Here is a 13,892-nt window from a genome sequence, read left to right as displayed (position 1 = left end):
CTTCGGGCCTCGTTTTCGTTGTCAAAGCCGACCGGCCCTATAACTATCGAGCACCGGTCTCCGAGGAAGTTCAGAGGGGATCCAGATTCTTCGTGGAAGCACAACCTGTTATTTTTTGTCCGGTCGTCCCTCCTCGTATAACTTCGAACATCTGTCTCTAATTCACCCCCTTATCGCGTTGTGCCTTTTTGTTTCGAAGGGGTTCGCTTTCGATTTTAATCACGTTCCCTGGATCGAGGAAACTTATAGAAGGTATTTTCCATTCGTCCGTAAATCATGTCGTTATCCACGAAATTGGCCTGGTGCTCTCTCCAGTTGCTCGTCGTTCTGTCGATGCTATGCGTTGCTGCCGAAGGTGAGTTCCTTTAACAATCATCTATATTTTTATGTATATAAGATGCAAGTGGAGTACTCCTTAGAAAGGGGTGCTCTCTCTCTCCCTTACATCTTCGTCTAGTAGCTTTGCTCTTGTTATACCTGTGTTCCAAAATTCATAATGTTCGGTTAATTAGTTCAGGAATGAATTTTGTATATATATATATATATATATATATATATATATATATATATATATATATATATATATATAGGAAGATCCGACGTTGCCAGGTATTGAATTAGAATCAACGAATTTTTCATACTCCCATATTTTTATTGTCATCGGAATCGGTGAAATTTCCATTTTTTAATCAAATCGATATCGCGGGGCACCGAGAAGAAGCTTCACATGCCTCACCGCAGTGACTTAGTCCACAATACGTTGTCGTTTACATTGCACTGTAGAGAACCTACTGTTGATTTTATACTTTTATTTTTAATATAATGGCTTGCATACAATTTTAAAATGCAAAAGTCAAATATCATGCTTCAGTTGTGCTGCAAAGATGAAACATTCATTTCTAACAAGCCCCTCTCATATAAAAGAACTTACTGTTGATTTTATATGTCGGGCCTTACAGCTTGTGTGGTAATAAAACTTCTTATATGCACTTGTGATGTTAGACTGTGTTAGGTGTTTTATAAAAATCGGCCCAGCCGTTTTCGAGCCCATAGAAAACGAACTCACTCACACACACATGTAAACACACACATACACATACAAGCAGAAAAAGTTCCTTTTATATATATATCGTTTATTTTTTTCATTTTCCTTACCGTACGTTTTGAACGAATTCAATTATTTATATGAAAGAACATTTTTACCTAAATGCTAGTTGAGTATTATTTTCCCTTTACTAATGTTACACCCCTAGATAGGGAGCAACACACACACACACACACACACACACACACACACACACACACATATATATATGTATAATTTTTTTCTGTATTGATATTCATATTAAAACCCTTTTTCTATTTATTTAAAAAGAAAATACAACTTTGTTATATATGGGTCGTGCAATTGCATTAATCTGCAAAAGATCTGGCTAATTTTAAACATTCATTTTAATTAAGTCCTGATTAGTTTTTTTTTTTTTTTTCAGTTTTCTCATGGGATGATAATTTTTAGTTAACTATTACGTGTAATTATATTCATGCAGATATTCTACATGATTTTTTACTTGTGTAATATTTGCCTACCAAACTCCTCTGTCAGTTTTTGGTCTACAGACATGAAACTTACTATATAGAGTATTCGAACCCATGCAAAATTCTAAATTTGGGTTTTAGCCGGAGAAATCGGTTCAAACATGTGAAAATTAAAGAAATGGGATTTTCCAGGTGAAGGTTGAACGACAGCATTACGAATATGCATGCGTAACGTAATAGCTGATGGTTTAATTTTTAGCCTTGCAGCGAACGTTTCCACAGCTCAGGCATTAACGTCAAAGGAAAAAAGTAAATCGGGCGGCCTGCTAATATGTATGAGAGGTATAAGTTATATATACAAACAATAATGATAAGTAAAAGGGGGAAATTAAGAAAAAAAGAAAAAATTTTAGGCCATGGCATTTCTCATCAAAAAAAGAGAAGGGCTAGAATCATACAAAATGCAAATACATGAAAAAAAAAAAAAACTTGCTTAATAACATTTAGATGTGAAATTAGAATTTATATTTACAGTTACATCAAGCTTCATAAATTAAAGGATGGATATAAATAAAAAGTGAACTATATCTCTCGCGGTTTGCAGTAGCCAAGTGGTTCAGGTTCTTGTTAATGAAACCAGACATGACTTCTGTTGCCGGAGTTCGAGCCTGTCGACTGACGTTAATCGTGACACCCTGCACTGATGATTACCGAAAGGATGAAACACTAGTGTCTGTAGGTATTTAATAATTAATCTAATAAATGATAATTATATATATATACATATATATAAATAAATATGTATATATATATATATATATATATATATATATATATATATATATTTTGTGTACAGAAAGTTGTTAGTTGAGACAGGTCATTGGTACCGTCGGTTTCAAGCCCGATAATAAGGCCCCTTAAACGGGCCTTATTATCGGGCTTGAAACCGACGGTACCAATGACCTGTCTCAACTAACAACTTTCTGTACACAAAATATAAGTACGCTCTTAAAATTTGGATTTTCCTTTTAATTGAGCACTCTGCTGGAATTCTTTTTCCAAAAAAAACTAATCATAATTATATATATATATATATATATATATATATATATATATATATATACTCGTGAGCAAAAAATGGGTCAAACCAATTTTATACATTTTATTGCACTAAAAGCTATATTGAACAAAGAACAATTGAACAAGGAAACTTTAACGAGACTAATAACACTGGGCAAGACATTTACTTTAATAGATGCTTAGTGTTGAATCGCATTCAATTTTGATTTCTTTAAAAGAAAAATTGTTTTAGACATGCTCTCAACCAAAGTAGAACACTGTGAAGAGGAGATACTATTCCATTCGCTTTGCACAGCTTCCAGCTTCCCACAGTTTGTCATCGTTCGAAAAAGTTCTTCCGGCTAATGCACGAGATACTATGGACCAAATAATCTCGATTGGGTTTAAATCGGGACTTTCATCTGGTTCAAATATCACACCAATTGAATTATCAGAAAACCATTTACTTTATTACTGACTTTAGCAATGTGTGCAGGGGTATTATCATGGTGAAAAATGATGTTCTGGGATATTCCCAGCTTCTGGATACTTGGTAACAGTCCTGTTTCTAATATTCGAATGTATTCCTTTCCATTGATTGACTTCTCACGTCTAATAAGTTCCCCAGCAGTAAAAGTTCTCCATACCATTATCCCTCCATTCTTGTGTTTAACTGTCATTTTTATACCACTTGTCAAAAATATTTCTTCGATTGCACCATTCGAGAGCATCAGAAGCATCACTAACAAGACAAAATCTTTGTTAATCTAACCAGAAAACACTCTTGAACCAGTATGTACCTTTCTTGCCAAAACATGAGAAAAATCTCTTTCTATCATTGATGTTCTTCTTAGATAAAAATGGCTTCTTTGCACACCTTTTAAAGGAAAACCCCATTTCTTTCATTCGTCTAAATATTGTATATCTAGAAAGAGAATTTCAAGCCCCTGCTTTGAATTCTTTTCTATGGTCAACGTAAGTTTTCTTTCAATCCTTCAAAACAGTTAACTTAAGCATGTGATCGTCCTTCAAAGTGGATGCTCTAGGGCGACCAAATCCAGATTTTCCTTTTACCAAGCGTTCGACTTCGAACCGTTGACCAATTCGCTTCACTACAGAAAGAGAGGGTTTCACTTTTTCTTTCCATAAAACGTCAAAAATCTGCTTGTAAGTCATTTTGGACTGTCTTAATCCTGCAATTCGTTTTTTTATATCCTCACCAAGATACGGTTTTACCATTTTTAGGATTCATTTTTCACTTATTATTATATGCTATAATGATGATTTGCAAAATATAGATTTTCAGTTAACAAAAATTCATGGAAAAATATTGAAAAATCGATTTCTTCCTTCTGTCACTATTGACCCATTTTTATTTTTTGCTCATGAGTATATATATATATATATATATATATATATATATATATATATATATATATAAAGTTATGTATGTGCATATGTTTATATATTTGTACGTACAAAATTCACTCTTTAATTAATTAACCGAGCATTACGAATTTTGGAACTCAGATCCCAGACGTAAAAAAGCAAAGTGGTAGACCATAGTTGAGAATGACATAAGTCAGATGATTGTAGTGTTAGTATTCATTTCCCTTATGTACTTCCAGTTAAAATTTTTTCTATAGAATCGGAACGATAAAGTTGTCGCCCTGAACTAAACAACACTACAGCTTTATTTTAAAACTTTTATTAAAATAACCAATTCAGATGACTTGATTATGTAGTAGAGCTGACATTTATTCAATGTAGCCGTCTTCAGCCTCAATCATCACCTCGATACTGATCCAAAACTGGGAGCATACCTTTTCCACAAGCGACCGCGGAAGATCGGCGAATACTCAGCGGATGGCGACAATCAGGCTGGCTTTTTTGCTATGGGAGGTCATGTTGGTGATGTTCTCGACATATGATCAAACGAAGTTTTCCAGCGGGTTTAGGTCGGGGGAGGCGGGGGCACTTAATGAAGGGCAAAAAGTCGTAGTACTCATTTTGAAGCCAAGCGTTTATGTTATACGTGGCAATCCAGCGATGCATTTTGAGGGTGCTGGCAATGGTCCTGTTGACATAACTTGGATCGGTAGAGAGCATAAGTTGTACAGTGGCACATCTCCGATCTCGCTCGTTGAACATTGTGCCACTTTCAGGCATGATAGAAGGCTGCTATCGCTTTTAGGGTTTGTACACAACTGCCCAACTAGTAGATTGCCTGCATCAAACGGAAATAGAATCATGTCTTCTTTTCTAGGGCGACAATTTTTTTTTCTGTAGAACGAACTGGATTCGAACTTGATATACTAAGATTATCAGTGTCGTTAACCAATTAGTCACAGTCACATTCCAATGCTATGTGTTTAAGAAAAAAGGTATCAAATACAATTTTTGAGTCTGTGGTATGATTCTGATGAAGATTGCACCCTAATCAAACGGCTCATTAGCGAACACTAACCATTATGCCAAATGAGTTAGCAAGTGGCAATTCGTTGTCAAAGTCGACGGCCTCTATAGATATCGGGCGCCAGTCTCTGAGAAGTTTCAGGAGAATCCAGAATCTTTGGAGGAGCAGAACCTACTTTTTGCATTTGAAATTTTTATAAAGGTATCAGACATCAATACGGCATAATTCATGTTGACACATCGATTCCCGTTAGATTACAGAAGTTAAGCAATGTTGAGTCTGGTCAATACTAAAATGGGTGATCATTTAGGGTTCCAGATACTGTATGTGCTCTCCGCTTAACTCAACATTGTTTCCAGTCGGCTAGTACTTCTTCTTGCCACTGAACTCAAGCAGTGTCGAATCAAGAGAGGGTTGCTTGGTGCGTGCACAACTCTTCCCTCAGAATTACACGCACAGTTACCCTTACAGGGGGGGGGGGTATCCATTGATTCTTGATTCTTGAATGGAGGCATAGTAAGACATCAATTAATAAATAATCTCTAAATTTTGGCGGCCATTTTGAAGTGATTTAGGGTTCATAATATGAGCATAACCTTCCATTTAAAAATTGAAATATTTCAGGTTTACATTAAATTTGATCCATGGTCAGTATATGCCAATTAATCAAGATTCCCAGAATTCCATTTTTTTTTCTGATGATCTCGTAAGACGAAGTCTTACTTTTAATTCCTGTAATGAATTTTAATCAATATCAAAACAAGGATTCTAAACACAAGGTTTATTAGCATTATATTTACATATCAATACGATAGCATGTGTGTTATTTTGTGTGCCACACTTCTTTCGCATTACCTTCCATTTCTCGCAATAAAAATTCTTTATAAGTTTTGGTTTCGGTATCGATTATAGCTGATGTCACTCAAGTCATTAATTTTTTTATATAAAAAGTTTTACCAAGATTTCTTTTCATAGCTCTTTTCAATATTATTGAACCCTGCGATATTTTAAGTTACTCTGGTGATATAGTCTAAGACAGGCAATGCTACATCGACATCTTCTCCACTTTTGCAGGTGCTTAGGTTAGTTTTCTACCCCCATTAGGTCACCATCCCGGTTTTCAGCCTTTTGAGTATTTTCTAATGGAACCATTACGCTTCTGATCCAAAAGGGAGAACTTTAGAATGGCATTTCTCATGTTTTTTGTTGTTGTTTTGTTTTTTTTGTTGTCGTTTTTTTTTTTGTTTGTTTGTTTGTTTTTTTGTTTTTTACTCATGTTCACTCCAAATAAGGCATATCGCCACTTGGGGCTATTATTTGAAACCATGCAAGATGCTTGTTTAAGTTACATTTAAACGTTAGCATATCAGTACAGTCAGCGAAGCATTTAGCAAGTAGGGAATTCCAAAGTCTAGCTATATTTAAGCGTATTTTACGACTGAGCAAAGATGGGAAAAGCCGGACGCCCTCCCGCTGTCCAGTATATATATATATATATATATATATATATATATATATATATATATATATATATATATATATATATAGTAAGTTAAACGCGGAATATTCAGTGTAGCTTAATCGCCATATATATTTTATAACTTACTAACTAGCTCTGCCTACGTATTGAGCACTTTTGACGTAAATACTTAAAGTTTACGCATAAATTTATACTTTCGTATATTAATTTTATGTGAGTAAATGAAGTAGTTATATATATATATATATATATATATATATATATATATATACATATACATATACATATATATACATATATATATATTATATTATTGGTAGTATTATTTAAACAAAACCAAAATGTGTCAACCAAAGAGTGCTCAATGTTAAGACAAATCAATATAAATATGTTGGATATGATAACTAATTTCTACACATATGCAAACATGTTTCAGTGACCACCCTGCCAGGGAAAATCACCTCATCAGGCCAGTGTTTTTGACGAATACTCTCGTGGATATTCTTGGCTTGGTGAGGTGATTTTCCCTGGCAGGGTGGTCACTGAAACATGTTTGCATAGTTGTAGCCATTAGTTATCACATCCAACAAATATATATATATATATATATATATATATATATATATATATATATATATATATATATATACTGGACAGTTTGCTGATAAGAAGATGCTGTAAGCGATTTAGAAGATATCAATCAACTGTTTGATACGTGACCCGCCCAGCGCATATGTTAATTTTGCGATATAACTTCATTTGTGACACCGGCAATTCTACGGGCTTTTCTATGTTTAGAAAGACCTTTCAGTACGCGCAGAGAATCATGGGTAGAAAACACTGAGAAAATTGTCCAAATGACATATGTTGCGCTGGTGTACCATTTAAAACCCGCCTCGATCGAATCAACTTTTACGTTTGTATGTTTCGTTGGTTTAACCGTTTATCATGACATGTCCGTAGGATTGAATTCTCCTTTGATGACGACCGCCTTTCTTCTCAGACTCTTTTACGTTGAAGACACTCTTTTAAACTTCAATAAGTGGAAGGATAAATATTATAGTTTCCATAATGCTCAGTCGTACAGGGCTCGTTTTCATCCATTGGCGATCAAATTGTAAATGATTGTTCTCGCCTGTGAGCGATTAAGAAACCAGATAAAGCAAATAAAACATTTTTATACGTAGTTATTCTCTGAATCGTCACTTCTTTCGTCATCCTTGCGTTTCGGATGTTGTTGTGATCGTCTATGGTTGTCGATTTGTCTCCTCTTTCTAACTTGGGCGAAATGAACTATTTATGTATGAAAACAGATTTCGCTGATTTTTCGAAATTTTAAATTTTTTATACGGCACAACCACGTTCCCACCCCGGTTCTCGCCAGACAACCAAAGTTAAGCAACGTTGAGCCTGGCTAGTACCAGATGGTAACCATTTAGGAAGGCGAGGCGCTGTATGTATCGCGAAGTAAAATACAAGGTTGAGAAACTGGCGCGGTCTTTCCTTCTCTTGAGGGTAGATGGGACTCTCTTAAGCCGTCGTAGGCACTCCGTCAAGTGATGGCGTCACGATAAAAAATACCCTTGATAGCCCTGGCGAAGCATCAAGTATTCAGCAACCAATAAGGTTCGAATTACACTACAAAACTCACTACAGCCAAATCGTAGATTTTGCCGTCCCAGCAGTTCACAGGGTGAAGATCAAGGAGGCAATTTCTCCTGACATGTTCGTAGGGTTGGACCGCATTTCTTCTGGATGTTGAAGGCGTATACTTAGACCCTTGTTTAAACTTCAATAGCTACAAGCACATCGGAATGAAAATACAGTGAATTAATCAATCGCTAAAAGTCAGTACTAAAATGGGTGACTATTGTGTGCTACCAGGCGCTGTATGCGTTCTAAACCCAGCTGAGGGATAAGTGCCGTCAGGATATTCTTGCACAAGATACGCTACATGAAATAATGCAGCGCCCCAAAGGCCGCAGGCGGTTAAGAGATATATGCATCATCATGCATCTGACCCAAAATAGATGCTTAAATATCTTTTAGTTTTGGGATTGAGTTATACTTGCATTCAGTATTCCATTTAAGAAATAAAGAACACTATAATTAATACTTATCAAATCGAGTACAACATACTTATATACAGGGTTTAGGGATAGGAGTATGAGTTTTTTTTAGGTTCGTTACTTTCCCCAGACACCGCCATGCTCGAGTCCCAATAGTTAAGGATATTACAATCTATTATTAATGGAGATTTTGTATCTGCCTGCATAAAGCGGAAACTATGTTATTCTTTCATTAATGTACTATTGTACTTCTATTACTAATGAAAATTTGACATGTCCTTGTCTGGAGTCGAAACAATACTTTATCTTCTGTTAATGTACTGTTGTAATGTCTTTGGTACCTGTGCAATTTTACGGACCATACTGAAATAATAACGTTAGTATTTAGAAAGACATTCTTAACATGGGGAAAGTTTTAACTGTTCTGTGCTCTCGCCTTAGAATTTCTAAATGATAACGTAAAAATTAAATTTAACTTGAAAATCCTATCTAAAAATTAGCACGGTCCATAAACTGCACAATCACCCTACGTTTTTAATGCTCAATTAACTATGGTTTACCAAAGTTCAATTAAGGGAAGTATTGTACTATTTGTTCTGGCGCCATGACGCCGCTCTCCCAAGCATTACCTCTTGTTTGGGGAGTAGAGTATTTGTTGTCAATAGACCACCCACCCGGATATTATTTCCTCCTGTGAGGACTAATATACGTCATCATACCTTTCTCCCTTTCATTATCTTCTTCTTTTAGACCCAAGTAGTGTATTATCTGATTTTATTAGCTCATCTTTCCAGGTAGTAACTTCTCCTTTCGGAAATAGTACAGTACATTTTCGTTCATAATTACACTAGCCTTTTCAGGCATTACAATCTCCTTTTGAGAACGTAGTGTTGTATATGCTCTGTTATATCACATTCAAAAAGGATTACTACCGCTGGCATATTTAAGCTGGTATTGGTAAAAAGTTTTAAAAACAATACTTGCATCGGAAAACATAGTGATTATCAGATAAAATATATTTAAAGATGAAATATGTTTAAAGGTGAAAACTATTTTATATGAAATATATTTAAAGATGAAAAAATATATAATGTAATATATTTAAAAATTATATATCTTTCAAAATGTAATATATCAAAAGAGGAAATATATTTAATAATGAAATAAATTTACAGATGTAAAATATGTAATAATTAAATATATAAAATTATAAAATGTATTTAAAGATTAAAAAATATATAATGTAATATATTTAAAAATTATATATCTTTCAAAATATAATATATCAAAAGAGGAAATATATTTAATAATGAAATAAATTTACAGATGTAAAATATGTAATAATTAAATATATAAAATTATGAAATGTATTTAAAGATGTAATATATCCAAAGTCAAATTATATATTTAAAGATGAAATATATTTACAGATAAAATATATTTAACAATAAAATATGTTTAAGAATGAAAAATGTTTAAATATTAAATATATTAAAAATTAAATATATTCAAATATGAAATACATTTAATAATAGAATATATTGAATAATAGAATTTAATTAATGATGCTATATATTGAAAGATGGAATATATATGTTGATGAAATATGTTTAAAGCTTGAAAAAAATATTCTAAAAGTTATTTAAAGATAAAATATATGAAAATATTAAATATATTTAATAAAAAAATATATTTTAGCATGGAATATATTAAAAGGTGTAACATATCTATTGACGGAATCTATTTAAATATAAAATATATTTTAATATGAAATATATTCAAAGATGAAATATATTTTGATATGAAATATATTTAAAGATACAATATATTTTAATATGAAATATTTATATAAAGATGAAATATATTTAAAGATAAAACATTGAAAGATGACATATATTTAAAGATAAACTACGTTTAAAGATAAAATATGATTAAAGATGTAATATATTTAATAGTGACATAAATTGTAAGATGAAATATATTTAAATATAAAATATATTACATAATGAAATATATTTTAAGATTAAATATATGTAATAATGAAATATATTAAAAATACAATATATTTAAAATGAAATTCATTTACAAATAATGTGTTTAATAATAAAATATATTAAAAGATGAAAGATATTTAAAGATGAAATATATTTGATAATGAAATACATTTAAAGATGAAATATATTTAAAGGTGAAATATATGAAAGATGAAATATTTACATAAAGGTGAAATATATTTAAAGATGAAATATATTTAAAGGTGAAATATGTTTAATAATTTAAAATATTTAAGAATTAGATATATTTAATAATGAAATGCATTAAAAGATGAAATATATTAAAAGTTGACATATATTTAAGAGGAAATATATATAAAGATTTAACATATATAGAGATGAAATATATTTAAAGATAAAATATATTTAATAATGAAATCCATTTAAAGATGAAATATATTAAAAGTTGACATATATTTAAGAGGAAATATATATAAAGATTTACCATATATAGAGAGGAAATATATTTAAAGGTAAAATATATTTAATAATGAAATCCATTTAAAGATGAAATATATTAAAAGTTGACATATATTTAAGAGGAAATATATATAAAGATTTAACATACATAGAGATGAAATATATTTAAAGATAAAATATATTTAATAATGAAATCCATTTAAAGATGAAATATATTAAAAGTTGATATATATTTAAGATGAAATATATATAAAGATTTACCATATATAGAGAGGAAATATATTTAAAGATAAAATATATTTGATAATGAAATCCATTTAAAGATGAAATATATTAAAAGTTGATATATATTTAAGATGAAATATATATAAAGATTTACCATATATAGAGAGGAAATATATTTAAAGATAAAATATATTTGATAATGAAATCCATTTAAAGATGAAATATATTAAAAGTTGACATATATTTAAGAGGAAATATATATAAAGATTTAACATATATAGAGAGGAAATATATTTAAAGGTAAAATATATTTAATAATGAAATCCATTTAAAGATGAAATATATTAAAAGTTGACATATATTTAAGAGAAAATATATATAAAGATTTAACATATATAGAGAGGAAATATATTTAAAGATAAAATACGTTTAAAGATGAAATATATTTTAAAATAATATATATTTGAAAGTGCAATATATATATATATATATATATATATATATATATATATATAAACATTAAACATATATAAAGATTAAATATATATGAAGATGAGCATATTTAAAGACTGAATATATTTAAAGATGTAAGATGCAGAAAGAAAATCACCATTCAGGTGTTTGTGACACAGCCTTTTTTTTATCACTTTCAGTTTCAACAACTATGCAAATGCCGACAAATAATAACAACGTTAATAAAAGTTAGTGTCAGCGCATAAGGAAGATACTAAAAACCCTAGTTTAAGTCCGTGGTATGTTCATCTTTATACCTTTCTCTCAGGCATTACAAACTCCTTTTGGGGTAGTGTCGTTTATCTTTTTGTCCTTTTTTATTTGACTCCCCACGAGAGCAGAGTTAGATACAACGTCTGTTTTTAAAGTGGGAAAATCCAGATCCCCAAAATGGAGCACTCTGGATAGGAATAAAAATAAAAATTCCCTCAGTCATTTAGGATTTCTCCTTCACTGATCGAGGTAAAAAAAGGTGAAGTGTACTATCAGAACAGATTCTACACGTTGCTTATAGCCAAAAGGCAAATGTCTTCTGTTAATATTTTTTTGTTGTTTTTGTTATGCCACCCCTAAACCATTACCTTTTGTCTTCTATCTCTACTTATACATTGAAGGAACTTCATGTGTGTGTGTGTGTGGGGGGGGGGTCCGTTTCCTATAAACCACAATACTGCTAGGCCGAATTTAAAAAAATCTACACACATGTAACTTATGTATCTGGGAGTGCTCTTGGATATGTTTTATATTTACATGCCGATAAATACCGATAATCGAAAAATCCAATTTAAGAAATAGCAATCCAATCCTTATACAACCTAACATCAAACAAAAGTGCATTTGAGAAGTTTTATCACCGTACAAGAAGAAGGGCCCGATGTAGAACTTCAACAGTAGTTTTTGATACGACAGGGAAGACGTTCAAAATGAATGCTTTTGTGATGAGCAGAATTGAATCATTGTGCTTAACTTTTGAATTTGAAACTTCAAATGCAAGCCATTATCTTCTCTTCTCTTCTCTTCTTCTATTCTATTCTTTCTTTCTTTCTTCTCTTCTATCTATCTTCTATCTATCTATTCTATATAAATAAAATGAACTCATTTTTTCCCGTCTGATTTTGACATTAATAGGATTAAAAATCAAGATATTTCATGCAAATATAATATGCACAAAGGGCAGAACAATATCTGAGGTGTGTTATAGGCTTATTATTTCTCAAATTCCTCGATAATCTTAGATTTCTATACTTTTTCTGCTGAGAAGTCACGGCCAAAATCGGTTAAGATCAATGGAAGTGGTAAAATATTTTCTCTCTAATAAATTCCTCCTCCCCCTGCCACCACTTAACACCGTTTGGGGATCGTTCACAAGGAACAGTTGAGAAGAGAACACCGGTTTGGCTTCGTAGTTCTTTCATGTGAAGTTATTTAAAATCACTAAACTAAGCTGCAGTGCTCTGTGGCGTAGTGGTTAGCGTGCTGGACAATTCACATTATATTTTCACGTTCGCGCCGACCTACCGTAGTCGTTTTTTTTTGTTGTTTTTTTTTCCTAAACAACTGGAATGGACTTTTCTTGGTGGCCGAACTGTTAACGTTGCAGATGTTTTTTTTTTGTTTTTTTTTTTCACACTTTATTTTCCTACTTTTACTCATGACTCCGGGTTTGATCCTTCCTACTTACCTACCATAACATTTTTTTAAACCCCCCCCCGTCCCGGAAACAAACACTCGGGCAACGCCGGGTACCCCGCTAGTATATATATATATATATATATATATATATATATATATATATATATATATATATATATATATATATATATATATATAATTTTATAAAATCAGCAGTAGGTTCTCTAAGTCAGATGAAGTTCCATCCCTGTGCACCACGGTAGGTCCCTTACTAGAGCAGGCAATCAATCGATTTGATTGAGAAATGGGCGATTTCGTCGATTTCGATTCCAATAAAAGTATTGGAGGCGTGGAACATCTGTTGGTCATCATTTAATCCCGGACAACCTCGGGTCTCCCTACTAGTTTAATCTATTATCTATAATTATGTTTTTGAAAAGAATAAAATAAAGACTTTTGACTGTCCGTGATATGCGAGTTTTTTTTTT

The 13,892-nt window shown here is 31.7% G+C and overlaps 1 protein-coding gene across 1 annotated transcript in view; it reads left to right on the top strand.

The window, feature by feature from the left end:
* Nucleotides 1-276: 276 nt before the first annotated feature.
* Nucleotides 277-13,892, top strand: part of LOC145294260 (chitinase-like protein 3) — a 123,341-nt gene continuing 109,725 nt past the window's right edge. Inside the window, exon 1 of the mRNA XM_080141359.1 lies at nt 277-355. Within this exon, the coding sequence (XP_079997485.1) occupies nt 277-355 (79 nt within the window). The remainder of the gene's footprint in view (nt 356-13,892) is intronic.

The sequence above is a fragment of the Euprymna scolopes genome, chromosome 15 (assembly GCF_053919585.1).
Source record: "Euprymna scolopes isolate OS-2025 chromosome 15, ASM5391958v1, whole genome shotgun sequence".
Classification (NCBI taxonomy): Eukaryota; Metazoa; Mollusca; class Cephalopoda; order Sepiida; family Sepiolidae; genus Euprymna; species Euprymna scolopes.
The sequence above is the reverse complement of the archived record's forward strand: the minus strand, read 5'-3'. Positions and strand labels throughout refer to the sequence as shown.